Here is a 23,816-nt window from a genome sequence, read left to right as displayed (position 1 = left end):
TATTGCACAATACTGAGAGGGGTTAATTCTCTTCACAGATAGCACATTGAATGGCCAGCGGGGCAGTGTGCTTTCTCCTTACCTCTTTTGTGTCTTTATATGTCCACAGTAAGAATGTTTATGTCTGAGGCTTCCTGACAGTGAGCAGAAAGACACAGGTATTTTGAAAACTCTTTTCAGCTTGCAAAATATAATGTGGCAATGTAAATACCTCTTATGAATCAGATAAGCTATTCATGTTGGTTTACTAGAACAGACCCAAGGATGATCAGTTCAAGAGTTTCCTCCTCAGTTAGGAGGATTAATAATGAGAGAGGGTAATTAGACTTTGAGAAGGCTCTCATGTATGAAGAGTCAGATATCCAATATATGTCATGTCTAAAAACAGCCAGTTCTGATTAGAGAATAATAAAGGGAATTTAAAAACACTTGATTGCAACTCAAGTCCAATCTTTATTTTTTAACAATGGTCATAGGTAATACAGCTACAGGTGTAGAGAGGGAGTTGCATATTGCCTGATATTTATGGTTTTAATTCTCAAATGTCCCACAAGTGCATGTGTAGAAGTGGATATGTCAGCTTGCCTTGCCATGTCTACACACATACCTATTTCACATATGTAAGCATTAGAGGGCACAGATGTTTTCTAGAAAATATACAGTGCTCATTGTGTAGTAATAAGTAAATGCAAGGTACTATATTGTGTATGTAAAAGGCATTTTACATGGTATAATAGAGAAAAATCACTACATTGGACATGCTCTGAGAAGGCAGATAATATTCCATGACATGGGAGGAATTAGTCCAGCCAAGAAACATGATACCACATATTTGAAAAGGCAATTTGGCTCCTTAAGGAACAATGATACCTTTTCCTCAGCTATTATATCTTTTCCATCATAACTTAAAACCTCAGGCTGTGATTTGATGATACCAACATACAACCTATTAAATAGATACCCTTTTAGTCAGAAGATACTTACTCATTAGTTCCTGAAAATCAATTAATTTTAGATGCTTCTAACTGGATTGTGTGGAATCAGGACAACCAAACCAGCAGTCCTCGTAGAAACCTACAGCTTCTAGGTTTTACAATCTACTAAATCATAATGAAAAGGGATATCATAAATTTAAATGCTTTTTAGTGTAGTACAATTGGAGGAGTTTTATGTAAATTCTTAGCAAAATTTAACAACAAAATAAGGTGTCTTCAGAAATGTGGAAAATAGCAAGTGTGAAAGAAATGCATGGAAACTGCTTACAGATATTCAGAATGACAACTTTACGAAGCCTTTTCCCATACATCAGGTCTTCTGAGGAACAAGACACCATTACTTTTAGAGGAAATGGGAAGATCTTCTTCCCACCCAAGGTCACACACAGTTAGAATGGAAAAATCACACAGGAATTTCTGCCTCCCTGTCTTATTGCTTCACAGCGTACCTCATGTTGAAGAGATACATGTCCCTTCACTTGTGATGCAGAGCAAACTGGCTCATCACAACCCCAAGAGCACTTTTTTGGTATTTAGGTGAGAAGGCAAAGATTTGTTGCAGATGACTTCAGTGCTGCAGCACACAGTGCTGGCAATAAGCCAGAGACAGCAATTTCTGGTCACGTCTCGCTCCAAGAGCATCTCAGCCTTTAGTCAGGCTCACAGCTTTGCCCAACACGTGCCAGGGTGCAAGTGTGGGCTGTGGCTGCCAGCTGCAACCTTTCAATTCATCTGTCAGTCACAGCAGGGCTGAAATAAAAGATGAATTAGATAAGCACTCTTCCCGATGTTACATTAAGGGAAATTACTTCTCCCAAACAATAAAGGTCATAAAGTAGCTGAGGCCTTTTTCACTTGTGACAATGATAGATGACTCTTAGAATGGGTCCTTATCCCATTGTTCTGACCAGAATTGATCCTTATCCCACTTTTTTGATCAAAATACTGGTTTCGACGCAACATTATTTTAAATTTTCCCTCATAATATATTCAAGTTACATAGGTACAAATAGTGTTTATATCCAGCCCTTTTCAGTACTGTTCACACTTCAGCTACGGGTGAACAGCAGCTCTTATAGCTGTTACTGTAGTTTGCAATTGTACCTTTACCTAATAGCCCAGGTATTACTGGCAAGACAGCACAAATAATAAAAGAAAAAAAAATGTTCAAATGTTTATTTTGAAAAAAAAAAATTGAAAACTTTTAAATACTTGTTCATAATACAAGTAACTAGAGATGCAAGACATGTTTTGTCAACCAGAAATACCCATAAACAATCATAACTGTGCTGGCCAATAAGACAACAATATATAACATCAGTTGAACATTGTGCCTGATAAGGACTTCAGGGGTGGTTGCAAGTACTCCCTCCCTTCACACACCTGGCCCAGGGAAAGGCTGCTCACGTGTGCGTAAAAAGGAGATGTTCAGGCCTGGTGGTTAGCTGGGGAGACAGCACCTTGCAAGGCCATGCAGGGCTGCCAGTGCTACCTGGCATGACTCACGGACATTGCAAAGTGATGAACTCCTACTCAACTCCCTGAGAAAACCACCACCATTTCTGAACCTGGCTAACAGTGTTATATTTAAACATGCATTTGTTATATGTACTGTCTTGCCAATTGCACTTGAATCCTCAGAGTGACCAGATAGCTATAAATCTTGATAGTCCAGAATCACAGAATCACAGAACCCTTTAGGTTGGAAAAGACCCTTAAGATCATCAAGTCCAACTGTTAACCTATATGTATGCAGCTATGTTTGAGACAAGTCCTTAAAAATACACGTTTAAGAAGAGGTATAAAGACTCTGTTATTACAGTATGCTAAAAGTTCATTATTCCTAACATTTATATTTAGTTTCTTCCTGTGAAAAAAGGTAACACTATTCCCATATGGTCCAAAGAAAACAGTCACATCTATACAATGTGACAGATGCCACAAGCCCCTTAGTTCTGGTTTCCTTATCAACCAACATTATCCAGTGCAACATGTACTTTTGCACCTTACATCCCTGGACTTCTTCATAGAGAAATCAGGAGGCAAGAGAGAAAGGAGAATTAGGCTTTGGATCTCATCCCAGCCCTGAGCTGTCTCACACTGCCAACCAGGAAGGAGGAGAAACTCAGAGATTAGGTAGCTTAGATATAGCCAAAGTGATTAAAACTGATTTCTTAGTATCACACAGGCAATGTGATAGACCGAAGAGCTGAATTTGTATCTGCTCTGAAAAGAAGTAAATTACTTTTTAAGAGTATGCGTAATGTGTGACAGATCTTTTGGATACTCTTGAGCTGACACCTGTAGAAATGTTAAGACCATTATGAAAGCATGGCTCATTTTACTTTGTTTTTGCATAAGGACTGTATAAAGGAGAAGGGAAGTGACAGAACGCCATCAATACAGTGAAACCCTTTTAATAAGAACAGATATTATGAAAACTGCTGAAAACAAAACTGTTTGGGTTATTCTACTAATTTACAAATATTCATGCAGCCATTACTGTTAATGTTTTCTCCAGCTTCGAGACTGAATTTGCAAAATCAACACTTTTCAAGCAATACTGTTGATACATTTAGTAGAAAAGTGCCAAACCTCAATACCTTTGGTGAGTCCCTTTTATTTAAAAAAAAGAAAAATAAAAAATTTAAATTCTGAATGTTTCAATTTGTATTAGTATCTTGGAATTCAGGCAGAAAATCTAAGATCAGAATTTTCTCATGAGATTCTCTTCCCTGGAAGCACCTTCTGCACCATTCTCCTCCTACTTCTGATCTCAGCAGAAAATAGGCTGTACAGATGATTCCAATATTTATTTATAAAGCAAAGGAACATTTCAAATGGAAAAACAAAAAGAAAGAAAGTTTGGTTGTTTGGATTTCTACCAAAGATACGATGAATTACACTAAGCAATGGTTAAACAGGAAATGTTACAATATAGGGCCTCTGGTCTGTATCAAGTGCTACTCCAGAGTGCATTACTGTAATTTAGGGTATAATCAGCTTACTCAAGTATCTGCACAAAACTTGTTTGGTTAAGTTATCTATCTGTTTTCTCACGTCTCTTCTTTAAGTGAAAGGGAAGACCTAGACTCTCTGACACAGTGATTCAGAGTAGAAGGCTAAGTAAACTAGTTGGCGTTGTGAAAGTCTCCCTGTTTCTTACACTGACCTTTAAATGATAATTAGGACTTGTCTGTATAATATCTAGCAAAGACATCTGTTACTCTGTTATCTAATTCAAATGATTTGTACTCCCACGTACACACTGAGGTATAGTGGCATTTAGTAACAAAGAAAAAAAGCTATTAGGAAAATTATATTTGGCTTTATGTTAAATAAAACTTCTATTTGCCCTTAATATTTAAATACATAAACTCTGATGTTAACATTTTTTATCTTATCTAGAAAACTATCACCTGCTTAATAAATGTTTGCTCCTTTCCTTACTTCTTTCTTTTTATTAAAAAAAAGAAAAAAAAAAGTCATTCACTATACTTAATAGCTACCAGTCACTGAAGTTATATAGTTATAGGTATACATGCCCAGAGGGGCGGTGGTGGATGCTTCACTCCTGGAAACATTCAAGTTTGGGCTGGATGGGTCTCTGAGCAACCTGATCTAGCTGAAGATGTCCCTGCACATTGCAGGGGGTTGGACTAGATGACCCAAACTATTCTATGATTCTCTTTTACCACTCATTTTCTCCTGTTCATCTCTTCATTTTTTAACTTTGCTTCAACAGGAAAACTGCCCGTCCCTCTTACAGTACATCATGTCCATTGGTCTAGCCACAGGAAAGGAGATAAACTGCAGAGCCGCTAAGGCTGGGGGTTTTACCACTGTTGGTTCAAAGATATTTGAGTGCTACAGAGATGTTATCAGGTCTTCCTCTCTTCTGTGCCAAATACAAGACAACTACAAGCCACTCAGCTCTTTACTCAAATGCATCCTCATTCTAGCACTCACATTGTCCAGTGCTTGCTCTCGCTTCCATACACTTTCAAATACAAAATGTTCAATAAGACAACTACGGCAAGCTGACTTTTTTTTTTTAGTGAAGTAATATCGCCTCAGAAAAGATAGTGTTTTAATTTTTTTTTCTAAAAAAAATTATTAACTTTTTTTCTATGAGGGAAAAGTTGCTTCTTTTTTCTCATTTTGTTAAGAAAACAACCAGCATTACACTCTGACCTTTTCTGGTTATTTTCCTTCACTATTGTTTTGTTAATTTATTTAGACCTTAATATTCTAACATGTTTATTCAAATGTAATTCAAATACCAGGTTAAATGTTATTCAAATATCAGATTATAGGATCTGTTATTATAATGCAATGTTTTGAGGTTATCTCAACAGAATACTGGCTACATCAAAAGGAAAAAATATATTTTCTCAGAGGTCATTTACTGTAAATTTTTAATTCCTGCCTGATGGACATTTGCTTTTAATTTCTAATTTCTAATAAAAACCAAGTCTGACATTTTCATAAAACAAATTCAGCTTTCCAACTTGCTACTGTTAACATTACCACTATTATGATAGGAATGGTATTCTGAACTAAGGAACTGTGCTTTTTAAAGTAAAATATTAAGGAACCATCAGGCAGTCCTAGATGAGCATGCACTTCTGTTTATGGTACGACTAGGAAAGGAAGTTTATGTTCATGCAAAAATGAGACAAATATTTAAGTATTTCCTGTTGGACCTACTCAAACACATGTTATAGCATAGTTGGAAACCTGGTATTTAGCCATTTAAAGAACAGCTGATGTAGATGGCAAATGTCAGCAAAGGAGATGCGGTTCATTTTCCAGTTCATTGGCATAGGAAACTAGTGGTTTAATTGAGTGATAGGCAAACTGATGTTTGATTTTTTTTTTCCACACAGTCACAAAATTTGGTAAAAGTTACATCAGTTCCTTGCATGCTAGTCCTGCTAAATTGTTGCCTGTGCCAATGTTCCAGCTGAAGTTGGAAATACTGAAGGATTTCTTTCCGTTTCTGAAAAGCCAGAGTTAATGGTGGCTGAAACCAATTTTGTCTGGTATTACTTGAACATTGATATTATACCTTAAAAAAACCCAGCAAGAACTATTTAATGAGTTTCATTGAAGGGTATAAGAAGTTCCTGATAAAAATAACAAACCATTTTACTTAATTAGTATATTCAGAATATTCCATTAAAAACAAGCCAGCATTAGTAAGAAGATAGACTAGGCCATTTTTCTGGAAATTTTTTTTTAAACTATGATTTTGATACACAGTAACAAACTCTCTGCAACATGTCCACTTTTCAAAGCACTCGAAAGCATGAACTGAGCTGTATGGAAAGTGGATACAGAGCTGGGGAGCACAATTGTCCCTGGCAGATCAGCACTCCATTGAGCACTGAATTTTTCTTTCCTTGGCTAATGGAACACCACAACCTCCTTCAGTCAGCTTCTTTGGGTGTGATCAGAACTCTAGAGACTTCAATGAAAGAGAGAAGATGGCACCTGGTCATTCTAAGAATCTGAGCTTGGTTTCTGAATTAAGCATCTTCAGACTGCAACTGGCAGAAACTGTTTGTGGGAGCAATCACTCTTACATTTAGCTCTCGACCCACTCAAACAGGGCTGAAAATGGTTTTCTAATTTCTAGAGGATCTCTGTCAGCAGAAGGCAAGCTAAAGAGAGTAATCCAAAAGTCTTAAAATTGTGAGATTAAGTAACCAGTGATGCCCTGTAATTGACTTGGCATATGATATTGCAAACTTCAGAAAAATAGATAAAGCACAAGCAAATGTAGTCCCTAGTACTGAACAGGTAGTGAAAGGGAGACAGAAATTTTGTCCTGACAATCCTGCCTGAACACTTCTGAAATTGCACTGCTACTAATGGAAAGAGATGTTTATGGATGTCAATACCATGACCAAAGCTAAGGTCTGGGGAAAAATCTGTATACAGTACAGTATTTGCCTGACTGTCTTTTCAAAGTAGCCTGAACAGTTTTCTCTTTTACTAAGCTTTGGATCAATTTTGGTTTCTTCTTAAATGTATCTTACAATTACTGTGTATCTAACTTAATATTGCTATCATAAGAACTGTGCAGCGCCCTGCAAAATGATGTGTGATTTTCTGGATTGGAAAAAAAAATGTAACAGATATCTTAGGAAACACTGGAAAACATTTATGTTTTTACATATGGTCAGAATATCTTGGAAAGCATACTACAGCTGGAACTGCATTACTGAGAGCAACCTACTCAAATACATCAGAGAGAAACAGGTTTTCCAAAAAGCCTCCCCTCCATCTGCAAATCTAGTGGATGTTTTTAACCAGTTACAGAGAGCTTTTCCTCTTAGGATATCTACTCAGAGCTTTTTCCCTTCTGCAGCATCATCAACAAGAATACATTTCAAGAGGAATCTGTAGTGAAGAAAAGAACCAATATGTCTTTGCATGATTATCAGTGGAGTTTGAGAGCACGGTGATAAAATGCCAGGACAGAAGCGACAGCAGATTTCCAAAGCTGCTCATCCCAGTGGAGCTACATTTATACAAACACATTTGTAAGAAACGCAAAGAGCTTGATTACAGTAAATATGGCCTGATTTTGCAGTCATGAGAAACTAGGTCAGAGGGAGCTTAGTTTATCACTTGGATATTTATGCATCATTGTTAGACCTTTCCCACGACTTCCCAGCTGTATCTCCTGTACATCCCCACAGCAAACTGCACTCACTGCTGTCATGCGAGATGCAAAGAAGGAAATGAGGCTGTATTACTTCTGTGAAAGGGCAAATAACAACAGTTTGGGGACATTTACATCATTGGAATGCTGATGTGCAGGCAGAATAAAGACACAAAAAGTGTGGTTACAACGTCAGCAGAAGTGTAGACATGGTAATCAAGTACCATAGATATTTAATCTGAAATATACTGCTATAATTTAGTGGTCTATGTATTCAACCTGACCAAAGAACCAAGCTTTTTTAGTCACTGCTAGTAATAAGTCTGCAACCAGAGCAGCATTGTGGAAAATCCAGTTCGGTTGTATTATTCCACTCTTGCACTGCAAATAGTAATAAATTTGGGAGAGGTCTGCACCTATGCCATCCTAATACTCATTATAGAGTCTAAATGGTATTGTACAAAGAGATAAATTCACCCTTAATTATTAAAGTCAGAAAGACATAAACTGAAGCATAATGAGGAGTAGATACTCTGCAATATTAATAGGCACAGCCATCAAATATCTAACAAGTATAAAAAGTTAAGAAATATGTATTAATTTTTTATTTTTCCTAGTCAAATACTATTTCATCTTCATTTTGAAACCTAAAAGATCTTGTGATATCTGATTTACAGATGAAGGAGCAAGCCCTAACATCCTCTGTATTTATTTTTTATATTTATGTCCCATTTATTATTACTGTACTGTGCTTTCTTTGAAAAAAATTTAAACTTAAAAAGGTATCACTTAATGCAGATTTTTTAGCTACTCACTTTTATAATTTCAAAAGAAAAAAAAGACAAAGTCATTGTTGGAAGTCTCTTCTATATACCATAAGGGGCAAGGATACCATACACTATGGAGCCACCCATACCATCTCATTAAGGTAAGAGGTGACAGAAGAAACACTTCAAATGTGGCACATCTTTTATCTTTCAAACCACTGGCACAATTTTTAGATGCTTATGTCCCAGCTGAGAAAATACGTATGCACATGCTCAGCTTTAAAGACAGCAGAAGTACTTTTGAATTAATTGAGACTATCCAGTTACTTAATAATGTTATGTATTTAGGGAATGTGTGTCCCTCATCTGGTTAGGCCCTTTTTCTACGTTGCCTTTTTCCACCTATTCACTAAAGGGAATCCTGTGGGATGCAGCAGTTATTCTTTTCATAGGGTTATTACAAAAAGATAATGACTAGCATGTCCACTGTCTCAAAGACTAGGTAATTATTTTCTGCCTACCTGATTTCTACTGACATTTTCAATTAGATGCAGTGTTCTTAACCTCCCACTCTATGAGTCCAGTTCATTATTAAGCATCTGTTGCAAACCCATTGCAATGAGTTTGGGATGGCAATGAGTTTTTCTTAAATTTCTTGGCTTTACATTGAATCAGGTAAATCTTGCTTGTGTGTAAGAATTAAGGGAGGGAATAAATTAATGGGGTCCATCAGATACCCTGTGCAACACAGTTAAATATAGTGCTGGCAATTCCCTTAGTTCTCTTTCAGCTTGTGGTTATTATTTTCTTATTATAGTTTATTAAGGTGAGATGAGTCTATTCTCTGCTATGTGTTATTTCCTTTTGCCATTTACTGGGGGAGATTTTAAGCATCATATTCTGTATGCTGAACTTTTAATTTTCCAAAGTGGGCAATGGAAATATTATATAACCTCACTGTTTCCAATGAGTTATGGACTTCTGTTTATTCCTCTACTCAAAGCATTTTTGCTTAGTTAGTAGTACAAATTGCTAATCGTAAAAGTTTACTACATCACTTGGCACTAAGAATGAAAATGGAATTGGCTCCTTGCCCTTCAGAACTCCAGCAATACTCACTCCTCCTTTTTCCAAGAAGTCTGATTAACTGATGACAACAAACAAAATACTACCATGAACCCGTAGAACACCACTGCATGTCTTCTATGTTCCCCAGTGAGACTCTCAGGGCAGGATGCTGTGCGCAGCTCAGGCAATAACAAATCCAACCATTCTCTTACAAACTAATATCACTGCTCTTGACAGTGAGTTGGTAGCAGATAAGAAAAATCTTGTTAGGTACCTTGAGTATGCACCAGAGAAAAGTTGTTGAGAATTCATAGCAAAAATATTAAAATAATTTCAGGGTTGGGAAAAAAGAGTTCTGAGATAGAGTTTAGAGAATTTATTATATCCAGTTAGAGCAAAGACATAGCAACTGTCCCCCCATAAATATAAAATTCTTCATATTTAATAAAGTAATTGCAATTATAGAGATAACTAGGAATAATTGTTCTTACTAGTAAGAATGAAATTAAAAATAATAGACATCTGGAATGAGACAAATGTGGAGCAAAGAATAAGAAAATTATACAAAGATTTTTAAAGCGATGAAAGAAACCTTCCAGGAGGTCATTAGAAAAAAATTCTTGCAAGCTCCACATAACTCTGTCTGCTTATGCTTCTTCTGTCATATTCTCCGAGCTTCTTAGGAACTCTCTTCCCATGTCCCTTCTAAAAGTTACTCACTTACATTCTTGTTTTCTTTATTGCTCCTTTTAGGCCATCTTGCAAATGTGCAGCATCATTTTTTGTTTTTACTTTATGTGTAAGGACTGTGCATTTGCAATCTTCTCTTTTATATTAAACTCACACCCCTGAAGCCTTCTAAAACTTGATCCTAGTGATGGCATCTCTTCTGACCCTAGGCAATGGCCTAGCCTATTGTCCCTGCATGGCTCTATGATCCCTCAGACAGAGGCAAAGACATACTTTTCACAAGCAACTACTGATTCAAGATAATTCCACTAATAAGTGCCATCTGAAGACACACGCTTTACATTTTGAACAATCAGTATCTGATAGTCTTTGAAACTGGTCTCTACATTTGAACTTCTTAATGTTTGTGATACACTTAAAAATTTGGAGTATTTTTCCAATTTTTAAAATAATATACTGTATAAATAGACTATATAAAGTCTTTTCAGGTGCCTGTTTGGGAATGTGCTCTTACTAAGTGTTGTCACAATGCAATGCTGTGGGTTAGCTGAGAGAATAGAAGAAGTTTCCAACAGTAATGAATCTGCCACTCTAATAATTTATGAGCCATTTTTTCAAACATCAGCTATCAGATAGAAGAGGGAGGAATAATACAATATAACTTCTGCTTTACAATAGTCTGTTAATATAGAAAGACAAAGGCGCCTGTACTCTAAGGAAGCTGTCAGCAAAGTAGCAGGCTGGAGGTCCCAGTATCACTTACAGTACTGGCAAGCAGGAGGTCATTTCTGGGGAATGAAGCTTGAGGAGAGAAGCAAAAGAAAAAGGCTATGGGGGGGTAGAAGGAGAGAATCAAGGACCTTTCTTCACCATTCTTTTTTTATAGCTTTTGTGTGTCTGGACTGATTTGTTGTGAGAGAGCTGCTGGAGACAGTATATTTGGCACAGGACAGGATAGCTCAAAGCCAAAAGGATGGTGCTATTGCCAGTTTAAACCATGGCTTTTCTTTTATTTTTTTTCCCCCTCCTTCCTTTTTCTTTGAAGGAAGGAAAAGAAAAAAGGGGAAGAAAGGGACTTGCAATGAAAACCAGAGCAGTGGGTTAACAACAACCCTGCAGGCTTCAGTAGACTGGAAAGATACACGAGGCACTTCCTCTACCATCTGGCATGCAATTCTGCTGCTGCTGCTGCTCTTAGTACATAACTTCAGAGTGAATAAGCAAACAAATAAAACTTTTTAAGAGACACTAATTATGAAACACCAGCTATTAATCTGCCAGCTTACTCTCTTCCCTTTTCTCCCACCACAGTATTCCTTTCCTCAAGTCTTTTCCAGTTCTCTTGTCTACCTATGAAAATAGGCACTGCCTTGTCATGTTTTCAGATGATTCTATTCACCTTTTGCTTGGCATTGGTTCTCAGGATGAATGAAGGCCAGAGCTAATACATTCATATTTCTCTCATAATCACTTCAGCTTCTTTAACTCCGAGTCAGATAGAAATGCAGTTAGAAATAAAGCCATCCATCACTGTTGAATGATTTCCTTCAAGTCTGGCTAGAAGTGAGAAAGCAAAAGAGAAGTTTTAGGTCAGTTGAGCTTGCTCAAAGACCGTTTAAAATGCAGTCACAAACGGCTGGGTACATTGAGTATCTTTTAGGAGTATCTTTTAGTTCTGATGGCTTTTCTCAAGTGCAATGAAAAGCATGATGTTGAGGTCACATCTTCAAGTTAGGTAAAACATTACACCACAACTGAAGTCAGAGAAACAGAGAACTTGCAAAATCTGAGCATTCTGTTAATTAGAAGTCTCTGAGAATGATGCTACAGCTGATTTTGGATGTTAAAGAATCTCATAATCAAGCATAGATCTTCCAGGCTTTCCTGTGACCAGCTTTTATGTGGGTCCATTCTTATAACAAAAAAGACAAAAAGAAAGTCAGTTACAGAAAAATCTTGGATGAATTAAGGATAAATAATCACTGAATTGTAGTACAACTGTGAAGCAGAAGTTTATTAAGAATGAGATGCATTAATTTCAGACACACCCACTAATGCCAAACAACAATTTTTACACTTCTTTTTTTTCATTTGCAACTGCTGATCCTTACACTGGCCAGGATTTAAAAAAGAAAATCCAACCTACCTAGAACAGTTGCTTTCATTTGACCATAATTTTCCAAGAAAAAAAATACATACTGTCTGTTAGGTTTATTATATAGCTTCTCGAAATACAGAAACTATAACAACAACAGATTTCAGTTTCAGTTTGGTTTTTGACTGGCCTCCTGCTTTGCATCTGTAGAACTGTAAGTGAAAACAAATACAACAATTAATCCTTCAGTTTTGGCTGCCTGATCCTATCCATAAGACAGGTACATACCCAAGTGGCCCAACTAGAGGTTGTACAAAATTTTCGCAGATTTAAGGATAAAAAAAGGTAGTGTAGACTTTAAAAACTCAGAAGATTGCTATTGCTGCTACCAAGAAGGCTGGTGGTTAAGTTCTGTTAAACACTTAAATACTCAGATATTAATCTAAAAATTGGTCTGGGCACCTGTGAATGCACTGTCTTCCAAGATGTCTTGTATCTTTTATCATAGAATCAGCAAGGTCAGGAAAGACCTCCGAGACCATTGAGTCCAGCTTTTGGCAGAACACCACCTTGTCAACTAAACTATAGCACTAAGTGCCACATCCAATCATTTCTTGACCATGTTTTGCATCCAGTAAAGTTTGGAAATGCCAGAAGGACAGCTTTAACTTCACAGTGCTCTGGCACATCTGCTCTTTGCCCCAATGGGGACCACAAAGCACAGAGGTAAACAAAGAGGAAAAACCATAACTGAAAAAAGTTACTGCAATTCCTTGTAGCTCAAAACTAAAATTAATTAGTTGGGGTGTAAGGTTTAAACGACCCAGTAGGCAAAGAATCTTCAAAGTCTTTTGGACTTCAGTTGCCTGGTTCATCCCTTTCTGACAGGAACATTGCTTTAAAAAGTAATTGCACAACATGCACTAATATGAAAAACCTACAATATCTCAAGAAACCATATGAAATTAAAAACAATAAAATTTGTCTTTCTATAACCACAGATTGTATGAATGTGTTAATGCTTGTGCTACTGTACTGCACCATCTATTTGTTTTCTTTGTTCTTAACCCCTTTGTTTTATGAGTCAGGATATCCTGATGCAAAGGACTCTGCAAAATATCAGGACAACAACAATAGTATAATACTTTGGAAGTGCTTCACAATTTTCAAGACAGAGCTACTAAGTGTAGTAGGCTAATAATATGGCACTGCAGTCTGCAGTCAAAACTTTTGCAAACCGTTAGAGTTGTGAGTTTGAGGTTGGAACATTAAGATAAGCAAGGCAGAGGATTCTATAAAAGGGGAAACAGCACGCTGGCCCTGCTTATGTTGATGTGAGGAGGAAAGGCTTGTGCACTCTGTTTTCTACATGTAAGGGTGTTAATTTTCAGTCCATTCTCTTGGCTTCTCTTCCTCTGTAACGGAAGATCCTGCTTGTTTGCCAGTTTTCTTTTCCATCTGGAGAGATGGCAGAACATTGAATGTAACCTGGAGAAGATAAATGTATTAACTATGCATGCTAGGAAATATTATAATGTTTACTCAAATCCAACTAAGTAAGTCCTGTGCAATTTACTGAAAACTAAGTGCTGGTGCAAAAGCTCACCCTCCACTCTTCTGCTGTACACTCAGTAAAGTAACAACTAAGGGGCAGACCAGTACCAACAGCAGGCTAAAAGGGATATATTGTATAAAGGCAATATAAAAGCTGTGAAAATCGCGTGGCCTCTCCGGGTCAGGGATCCCAGGGAAGAGCCCGTGCTGTTGCAGGGCCTGGCCCAAGGCATCCCACAATCCCGGGGAATCACTCGCTGACAGCTGCGCAGCCCCACCACGCCACCTCATTGCTGCTGCATGAGACACAGCACTGTCCCGGGTGCCTTTCCCTTGTTTTTAAAGATTAGTGATGAATAATTTTCTCTTCGTCGTAGTCTGTGAGCGATGGCCGCCACCAGGCAGTGTCCTAACGTGAACCCATTCAGGTGGAGTTTTGCAGCACCCTCCCCCAAAACTCTCCTTTCAGCAACTCGTTTCTCCCCGATCCCTCATGAGCCGGCACCTTCGCTGCCCTTCTGCAGGCGCGGACGGGGCGGCCGTACGAACGCAGGGCAGGCGGGGGCACCGCACGCCGCCAGCGGGGCTTGTGCTCCGCTCCCGGCCCTCGCAGCGTCCCATGAATCACCGCCCTTCTCCCGCCGAGGGCAGCCGAGGTGACGGCGGGGTTTGACTAAGAGGCCAAAACCCCCACCGGCTCCGTAGCCAGCCGAGCGAGGAGGAAGGCGGGGCGGTGGGAGCTCCCCCATGGCATCACCGCAGGGATAAAGTCAAACCGCCCCCGCCGTAGCGCCCAGCGGGGTTTGAGGGGCGGCTCTGCCGGGGCAACCCCTCTGCCCGCGACTGCCGGGCTGCGCCAGCCCCCGCTCCGCGCCGCCGGCAGCCCGGCCCGAGCCCACGCCCCCGGTCCCGGCGCTGCGCCGGCATGAGCGGCGGCTCCGCGCCTGCCCGCCAGCCGCTGCGCCCCGGCTGCCGGCGCCTGGCGGCGGGCTGAGGGCGCGCAGAGGGCGGGCGGCGAGCGCGGCTGCCGGAGCCCGGCGCTCCTTCCTTCCGCGGGGCCGGGCGCGCCCCCTGCGCGGGGCGGCGGCGGTGGGCGGCCGGGCGCCCCCGCCCCGCTCTGGATGCCCATCGCGGCTGCTCGGGCCGGGGGGTGGCTGCGGCTCCCCGGCGCGGGGCGCGGGCCAGGATGCCGGTGCTGGAGCGCTTTTTCCCCGCGGCAGAGCCGGGCAGGCGGAGGAGGACGGGGGAAGAGCCGATGCCCTTTCCCATGGGCAGCCTGCCCGGTTATCAGCAGGGAACCCTGGCCTGGGATTTGCCCGAGATGATCAAGATGGTAAAGCTCGTTTGGAAATCCAAGGGAGAGCTCCGCGGGGCGAAGCACAGAGGGGTTCTGGAGAGCGAGGATGCCCTGGGCGGTTCGGCAGGTAAGTGTCCCCCGCCCTGCTGCTCGGAGGAGCGAGGGAGCACACGCAGCTGGGGGCCGCGGCCGGAGCCGGCCCGTCCCGTCGCGGGGCAGAGCCGCCGGGGCCCAGGGCTGGAAAGGCGCGGAGCGCTGCCTGTCCGACCGGCGGCCGGGATGGAAAACGTGCTTTTGGCAGCTCCCTCCCCCGCGGGGACAGGCATACCGGAGTTTGTGCCGGATCTGAAACCAGGTCCATTTGCCGATGGCGCTCTCCCGGTCCAATCTGTTGCGTGGTTTTATACGCAGGGTGATAAAAGCTCGGCTGAAAAGTAGAGCAAGTAGCTCCGTGGCTTTGAGGCTGACCTCGGCCAGCCGCTGGGCTGGGTGCCGGCGCGGGGGAGCCTCTCCCCGGCCCGCACGGAGCTCGGCACGGCGGCCCCGCGGCCACGGTGACGGGGGAGCGGCCGGGCAGCGCGGCCGCTGCGGGAGCTTCCCCGGTTGCTTTCGTCGTGCCTTCCGAGCGCATGGCCTGTCCTCTCACACCGCCGAACACACACCGATCTTTGCGTGCGCTGGGCTAATATCACATGCTCTGCCCGCGCTTCCCTTGTGCAAAGCGGAGCGACTCCCTTACTTGTGTATTGTTGGCCACCGGTATGAAAAGCTTGAGACCAATTCTTGGAGTAACGCTGCCCCATCCCACTACTTTCTCTTTAAACGTGCTGTATTACTGGCTAAAGAGCACATGCTTTCCTATAAATCTTGCATGTCAGTATTTTCCTAACTCACCAACATATGGCACCACATCACGTGATTTATGGAAGTCCAGGTTAGACTTAACTACATTTTTATTAAGTAGAGACGAGTTGTCAGGTTAGCATGGTACTTCTGTTCTAATTCTGCATCTTGACCCATGCTCCGCATTGCTTATGGTTCAAAACATCTTGCCTTATGTTGGAGGCAACCTCTTGCCTCCTTCAAAACCTCTTGCCTTCTCTTGAATACAGGATTGTAAAGCTATAGTATCAACTGCTAATGTTTTATTCGCCTGTAATTGTATTACTGTGATTTAATAGACTTAGTGAAACTGTGTGGCTCATTCCTTCAGAACTCTGCATTATCTCATCTCTGCAACTTGGTCACTAAATTCTTCCAATGCACTCAGTCTTCAAAGATTATGTCTTCACCTTCCGTTGGTGTGCCCTTTATCGAGATCTATAATTGACAGTATTTTGTACAAGAATAATTTAATTTCTTAGGTAAAATAACCTCACTGTAGGTATTCGAAGTGCCTGTGTGTGTATGTATGTATGTATTCTCTGTGTAATTGTATAAATAAACTTGAATATTAAATAAGAATCGGTGTATCACTTTTGAATGCCCACTAAGGTTGACTGGTTGGCCATTGTGTGTTCATTATTTCAGATGTTTGCAGTTTAACCAAAAAATGCTGGGTTCCCTTCTGTTTTTGAAAAAGGGAAGATAGTTCTTTGGCTCTGAGGAAGATGTACAATTGGCCACCCCACCCTTTGGGAATCACTTCAGCTTAAAAGAATAATAAGTAAGAGTATTGTGGATAATGAAAGAGAAGGTCAAATTGCTCTTTAAGACATGGAGCAAATCAGCTGGGAAGGTACTGTAGCCAACCAGGGAGATTGTGGTTTGTGTGGTGAATGCCGAGTGTTCAGAGATGGACCCTAATAAAACAACCTAAGAAATCCTGCATTGGTTACACCTTATGTTTGAGTCATAGTGGTTTTTCAGTGTGCTTGTGTTTTATCTGGTGAAATTACTTTCATTAGGTAACAAATGAGATTCGCCGTCAGATTCCCAGAGGCAAGTAAAAATGAGCATGAATGTACAGAGACAGATTAGTCCACTAGCAGGATGTGAGTAACTTGCATTTACTCAAATGGCCATTAATCGTATCCTGTGGAGGGACAGTCCTCTTCATGATGCCAGATCCTATTTCATAAGCTCAGCTTGCACCAGTACAAATCAGAGCAGAAGATGACTCTTAACTCTCAACACTTTAAATACGAATCATCAGACAGTTTGTGAACCAGACCTGGGTTGCTGGTTTTTCCTCCTCAGCAACAGTCATCCTAGTAGTTTTCCCTCTTGTGGTTTCATTTTAGTCACTTTAAGTACATTGGAGTATGTGGGAAAACCAGTAAATGCTGAAATCTAGTATGCTTTATTAAGTACAGAGTCAAAGAATGCAGAAATGGGAAGAGAAGATAGTCATTTGGAAGACTCAGTAGTTTGAAGTACTCAGCTTCATGTTTGTATGGTGTTTTGTACATGTTTGACTCCTTAAAAAAATGAACAAAACTGTATCATTTACATGTTATAAAAAAGGCAGTACATAGTTGGGAATCAGATTTTCTTCAAGTGAAGTTAAAGCAAATAAGTTCTGCTTGAGGTACTGCTGGCTAGGCAAATAAATGTTGATTGTTCAGTAGCAGAGTTCACAACACTTTCCACATCAAGGGCTTTTTCACTTGAATTTGTAAGTGTTCATGTGATAACTCATGTCCTGTTATCACATCCTCATAAAACTACTTTGCTTACAGTAGAAGAGGAAATAGATATGAATTCTGGAAGGAAACTGTCAGGATTTCTGCCTTGCTTGATCATGATAATAGAGATTTAGCTAAGCAAATTGGTTTCCTTGCCTGAGTGACTGGAGTGGGTTTTGAGCTGGCTTTCAAGAAAGTTACAACCCTCTGAGGGTGAGGAGGAAGGAGAGCCATATCTGCACATGATGTGAGTTCTGTGGATGGCACTGTCTTGGGGACCCACATAGCCATAATTTATACCACATTCCTCTTTCCTGAGGTAGAAGTAGAGAGATGCTAGAGAGCAAAACTATCTGTGCATCCTGGGCTCTCAAATGTAAGACCTATGTCTGTGTCTTTCATCTTGTTCAGTACTGAGAATTAGCTATTTAATCTCCCTGCAAAAAAAGTGTTTGCAAGACATCATGCAGCATATAGCTGGGATGAATGAAGAACTCTGATCTCACAGAGACTGCCTGCCTAGGATGATGATTTATTTTCACTGCCAAAGCAATAAAATTCACATCTTGAACCTTCTTGTTGCACTGCTTTTTAAAGTTAATATCAGTTAAAACTACAGACCTTTCTCCTGCTCCTGGCCTGCTGTTGCTTGGTAACTCTTTTTTTCCCCCATTTCAATCCCTGACCAAATCAGCACAAAACTGTGGTTTGGTGAAGCCTCTCTCTGGCTGTGCCAGAAGCCATTTTGGTGGGAAATTGGTGTAATTTGATATCATTCCTTATAGTGTTTTGAATAGATTACTTGCAAGCCAGTCCTTTTGACTTGATTAAAATAACAGCATGTGTTGATTCTTACCTGAAACTATGTTGATCTCTAGGAGGGAACTGTGTTCTGTTTATGACCCTAACTTTTTTATCACCCTTTCCTAGAGTTCGGCAGTATCTTTGCAGATTAAACCTGATCAGGGAACGGGTACAGGTTTGCCTCCAAGAGTGTTCCTTATGAGCATTAGCAACCTCTTAAACTTGCAGTGATCATCCCAGATAACTCCAGAGAGACTTTGTGTATTGAGTCTTGCACGTGTGCAGACATGCAAGACTTTCAGAGAAGGTGCAGTGCTACTTAGAATTATCAAGGTCTGTTGAGAACACTGGGTTTTTTGAAATAACTCTGAACGTTTTTTTCCACTTATCTCTCTCTGTCTGTACATATTTTCTCAGAAATGTAGGTTCTGATTCATGAATGCATCACACTTCTTAACTGATGAGTCCCTTTGCCATGAGTAGGAAAAACAAACCAGTACTGCACATCACTCCTATTACAGTTTGCTTCTGGGAAAATTTCTGTCGGTTGTTGGTGTGTCTGTTTGCTTCTCCTCTTCAATCAACAGTCTCCTTTCCAATTCAGTAATCCATTCAAATGTCTTGCCATTGTCCAAACTGATGTTGCTCTTTCAAATTTTACAGCTGTACGCTGAGCAATCCTTGTGATACACCCGTTAGAGAGGTCAGAGTCAAATCATATGTGCTTCTTTGGTGGTCACTTGAAGGTCTTCCCTAAAGTTATACACAGGACCTCCCAAAGACTCAGTTCTTCATGGTGTCCAAGGAAACATGCCTTCTACTTAATTTTTTTTTTATATAACAACTTTTATCATGCTGTGCAATAGCTTTGCTGTGCTTGTTAAAATAAACTTCATGCTTCCTCTCCCCATCATTGCATCTGGAATCTGACCCAAAATGATTTGAGTCAGAAGGAACCTTTAGAGATAATCTAGTTCCATCCTTCCTGCCATGAATAAGAACAGGGATCTTCCACTAAACCAGGTTGCTCAAATTCACATCCAACCTAGCCTTGAACACTTCCACGGATGGGGCATTCACAGCTCCTCTGGGCAACCTGTTCATGTGTGTACTTGCTGAATTGTGTTTAGTTGGGACACCTTGAAACTTTTGCATGTGTTTGTAGTTCCACTGTAATAACTAATAATCATAAAATGCTTAGAATCTGTGAATTACTGAGAACCAAATGGGGGTTTGGCTAACAGCTTCAAAAGGTCATCATTTTGTGTAATTGATGTTGAGCATGTAGGTGCCACAGATGTAGATCCAAGCAGTAAATAAAACATGGGAGCTATCAAATGGCATTATCCTAGCATCTGACCAGTCTCCTGTGTTATTCCTTAGGTTGAAATCAGCTTTCAGCTTTGTTTATGTCCTGCTGAGAGATGCACAGCAGGCAGGAGGGCAGCTTGCTATATATTTCCTTTATTTTTCCTCCACCAAGTTTTATGTTGAGACTTGTTAAATCCATTACGGTTACTAGGGACAAAGAAAGTGAATTTGATAGGATCAAGGCTACCTGTGGCAACTTTGTCTGCTCTCTGACTGTTGTGTTGGAACACCAGCCCCTGAGAATAAGTATGCTCTTCTATATTCTTGTGAAGAGCTGGTTGAATCAGTGGGACTGTGTGTGATGATCTCATTAAGAACAGCGAAATGAGGCACTGTCCAGTACCACTTCTATAGTGTGTGTAAAGTAGACCAAGAGATAGAATTCGAAGTACATCTGTAGGTAGTGCTGTTCAAACATAACTCTTCAGTTTGCTGGCTGAACATAAGTTAATAATACATGTAAATTGGGGTTATTTTTTCCGAAAGACTTTAATAATTAGAGAATTGTGTTCAAAGATTTAAAAAAAAAATTTTGAGACATTAAATTGTGGTCACTGTTCAAATTAAGGCCCTTATTTAGCACCTAGCTCTTTATCTTAAAGTATTTTTAAAATATAGTATAGAATGAGAAGTTGAACTGCTAGTAGAAATCTTTGGTTTTGAATATGTCAAAATGAGCTGATGTGAGTGTGTTTGTCAACCAAAGTCTGTTTATTTTGTGAGGCCAAATTTTCACTCAGTTCTACTTAGCCACTGTGCTTAACCACTCTCTTTTACTTCATTCCTATGTAAATTTTCTGTTGAGGATTTGTTAGGATTTTGGGATATTGTTTAAGTTGGAAGTGACCTTTAAGATGACCAAGTCCAACCATTAACCTAGCACTGCCATGTCCACCAAAATAAGAGCTAGACCAGGGATAAAGAATTAAAGAAGAAATAATCTGAAAATCTCACTGATTTCTGAATGATCTTTCAGTTCAGCCTGGCTGGCGCATTTTTTGTTTGCATTATTGTTGGAAATGTTGGAAAACAGAATTTATTTACAGAAATACTTGGAGAAGCAATTTGAGCAGCTGTTCAGTTACGTACAGCCACGAAAGAGAGAAAAAAGATTACAATATTATAGAGTTAAGACTGTAGGATAAAGTGAGGAGATAAAATGTAATTGCCCAGGTTGGATGTTGGCCAGCACGAAGAAGGGAATGCTGCTGGTGTGCTAGAAAAGTGACAGAGGTGGTATGTCAACTCTGCTGAAAACTATAGACACAAATAGAGCAAATTCTGGTGAACTGCGAAATGGTGGACAGATCTGTGGTTTTCACTGAAGCTGTTCTAAATATCAGGAGCCAAAGATGTGGCTTTATATGTAAAAATAGTGTTTCTAAAGGAAAAGCTACTACACTGTAATATAAATGGAATTTTTTGGTTGTGGGTTTTTTATGGGTTTTTGGTTTTGTTGTTTTTATATCATTGTTTGCTTCATTAGGGTTAAAGCCGATGGCTTTATTTTACTTTGGTAAATTGTCTCTTAAATTCTCTATACTCTGTGAAGAATTCAACTGAGAAGTGGCTACCGATAGTAAGTAGTAGTGATATTAGCCATCATTAGTGGTGATGATTTTCTGTATTGCTTAAATGTTGTGAGAGAAATGTTTAAAATGCACAGTGGGAGGTGTGGTACTGCATCTAACTTCCAATGCTTCTAAAGTAGGAGTAGGGCATTCTATGCAACATATTTGCTATTTCAGCCCTTCTTCATAGCAAATGTATTTTGTGGTTTGTCATGCGTAAAACTGCTTGGAGACATGCATCCCAGACATCTTTCTGTAGTCCTGCTTTATGAAGTGTGAGTTTGGCTTTCCATTCAGGCAACAAAAGGAAAAGGGTGCTCATGTCACCATTTTCTTCACTATGATGTGAGAATCTATTCAGACCCCCTTCCCAGAGCTCTGCTTTGAGAATATGCTAAACCGTGTTGCTTATGATAGCTCACAGGCTGCCAAACTGCTGTCACATTTCCAAGGGGCATCTTTATGAATGGGCAAACTTGTCTGAATTGGAGTTGTCCTGCAGGAACTCACTGGTGTCAGCTTTGAAAAAAGTCAGCTGACCTCAGGCCATATCTTCACAGCAGTTATGCACCTGGTTCTGGCCATAATGCTCTAAAACATGCTAGTCCTCCTTTCTTCCTTTGGTCTGGACTAAAAAGTGAAACACTCTTGACACTTAAAACATGCTTTGACATTTGTTAAAAACTTTTTATAAGTCCTCCTAACCTTGTTCAAAAAGAGCATTTAGCCTGCTGAATTCTGGGATAAATTACATTAAGTACTCTAATGGTTTGTGGTACAGACTTGCAAACACAAGATGTCTTAGCTCTTCATTTTTTAACTCATCTTGCAACATAAAATTTCTTCTGTCACTGTTATGGCTGCAAACGAACAAACTCTGTATGGCAGAAGAAATAAATCCTTCTTGTAGGATAAAGCATTCTTTTGGCTCTCCTGTGAACAGCCAGCTATGGTTTTCCCTTTCCCTTCTTCAAATCACCACAAGATCATAGGAGTTCCTTGTTTTAACCTGTTACCTGCTAGGAAGAGGCATAGTCTTGTGAAAGTTCCTGATGCTGCAAAGATGAACGTAGTGTGGTCTAAGGTGTGTACAAAGAAGAAAGTCCAACACAACAAGGGTTTAGCAGACTCAACATCGAGAGTACTGCTGTCAAATCTGCCTCTCATCGCAGTAGAGGGGCAAAACCCCTCCATTTGAACAGAATACCGTGAAATTCAGGTATCCTACAAATTTCTCTCAGAAAATAAGATTTTGTAAATCAGTTGACAAAAGACAGTGGCAATCTTTGGGAGTGCTACCCTATGGGGGTGCTCCCCAGTCCAAGTTGCTGAGGACCTGGTTCAAATTGCACTGAAGCTAGGGGCAGTCTTTTCATGGACATGGATGGGCTTTGTTCTAAACCCCGACGTTCAGTAGTACTTCTAGGTAAAAATCCTGTGGAAGGTGTACTCTTAAGTGTCTCTTTATACACAGGAGACCATTTGGAGAAATTGCTGTAAACTTCCCCAGCTGTGATCCTTTTTGAAGGGGAAGTGTGTAAAACTCCATTTCCTTCGGGAGACTGTGAAATCCTTTAATCTGTAGCCAGCTCTGGTTTGTATGTGCTATCTCAGTGTTCCCCTGCTATCCCTGACCTAAGGTAAGGACAAAGTATTAACTCAAAGGCCTATGTAATAGATGCTCTGTGCAGGTGCAGTTAGAAATGAAGTGTTATCCTGGAGGGTTTTCAGAACTCACTGTGCTGTGGCAGGCATTGCTTCATTCCTGCTACTTAAGCACCGCCTTGAGATTGAATGTTTTGTTTTCAGCTGCTGGAATTACAGATCAGCCAGAAGAATAACTCTAAACTAGGTACTGCACAGCAGTGTTGGAACACTGCTTTTGAAAGTTAAATTGTAAAGCAGGTTCATGAAGTAGAAGGAATTAGTTTTAAGCTTGCTGGAGCTGTGTTTCAAAATAGTCAAAAGCTGGTGAATATTCAATTAAAAATTATAAAGAATAATTGGAAAATGCAGGCACAGAAATTTCTTAAGACATCAAAATTTTGACAGGTGCAGAAAACACCTTAAGCACACAGCCCACTAGCCTGTTTTTTAATAGCTGTTGACTAAGTTCTTCCTTGTCTAATAAGAAGTGGTTCCCTGAGCAAGCTTTCCGTTAGTTAAGGTTAGCAGCAGTTAATCCTCAGGGGGTTATCGTTTCATGTATCTGATTATCAGGAGACCGTGTTCAGTGAAGCACCCAGGTGCTTATCCAAATTGCGGTCTGTTCCAAACTTCACTTATCCAAACATCTTCCAAACA

The 23,816-nt window shown here is 40.3% G+C and overlaps 2 protein-coding genes across 3 annotated transcripts in view; one reads left to right on the top strand and one right to left on the bottom strand.

The window, feature by feature from the left end:
• PDE7B (phosphodiesterase 7B) overlaps nucleotides 1-23,816 on the top strand; it is a 172,688-nt gene that overhangs the window by 78,231 nt on the left and 70,641 nt on the right. The window contains exon 1 of one of the 2 annotated variants that reach the window (XM_027746615.2): nucleotides 14,936-15,266. The exons of the other annotated variant lie outside the window; for it this stretch is intronic. Within the exon in view, the coding sequence (XP_027602416.2) occupies nucleotides 15,029-15,266 (238 nt within the window). The 5' untranslated portion in view covers nucleotides 14,936-15,028. Of the gene's footprint in view, nucleotides 1-14,935; nucleotides 15,267-23,816 lie in introns of those variants that run through there. 2 annotated transcript variants of the gene reach the window in all.
• LOC120323341 (uncharacterized protein C11orf96-like) lies at nucleotides 12,181-15,839 on the bottom strand. Its single transcript, XM_039381748.1, has 2 exons — nucleotides 15,468-15,839; nucleotides 12,181-13,776 (listed from the first exon to the last, which is right to left on the bottom strand). The coding sequence occupies exons 1-2, from the start codon at nucleotides 15,768-15,770 to the stop codon at nucleotides 13,669-13,671; spliced, it is 411 nt and encodes a 136-aa protein (XP_039237682.1). The 5' UTR covers nucleotides 15,771-15,839; the 3' UTR covers nucleotides 12,181-13,668.

The sequence above is a fragment of the Pipra filicauda genome, unplaced genomic scaffold, assembly GCF_003945595.2.
Source record: "Pipra filicauda isolate LSUMZ 115617 unplaced genomic scaffold, ASM394559v2 scaffold23_size5868930_pilon, whole genome shotgun sequence".
Classification (NCBI taxonomy): Eukaryota; Metazoa; Chordata; class Aves; order Passeriformes; family Pipridae; genus Pipra; species Pipra filicauda.
This window is presented reverse-complemented; position numbering and strand designations above follow the sequence as displayed.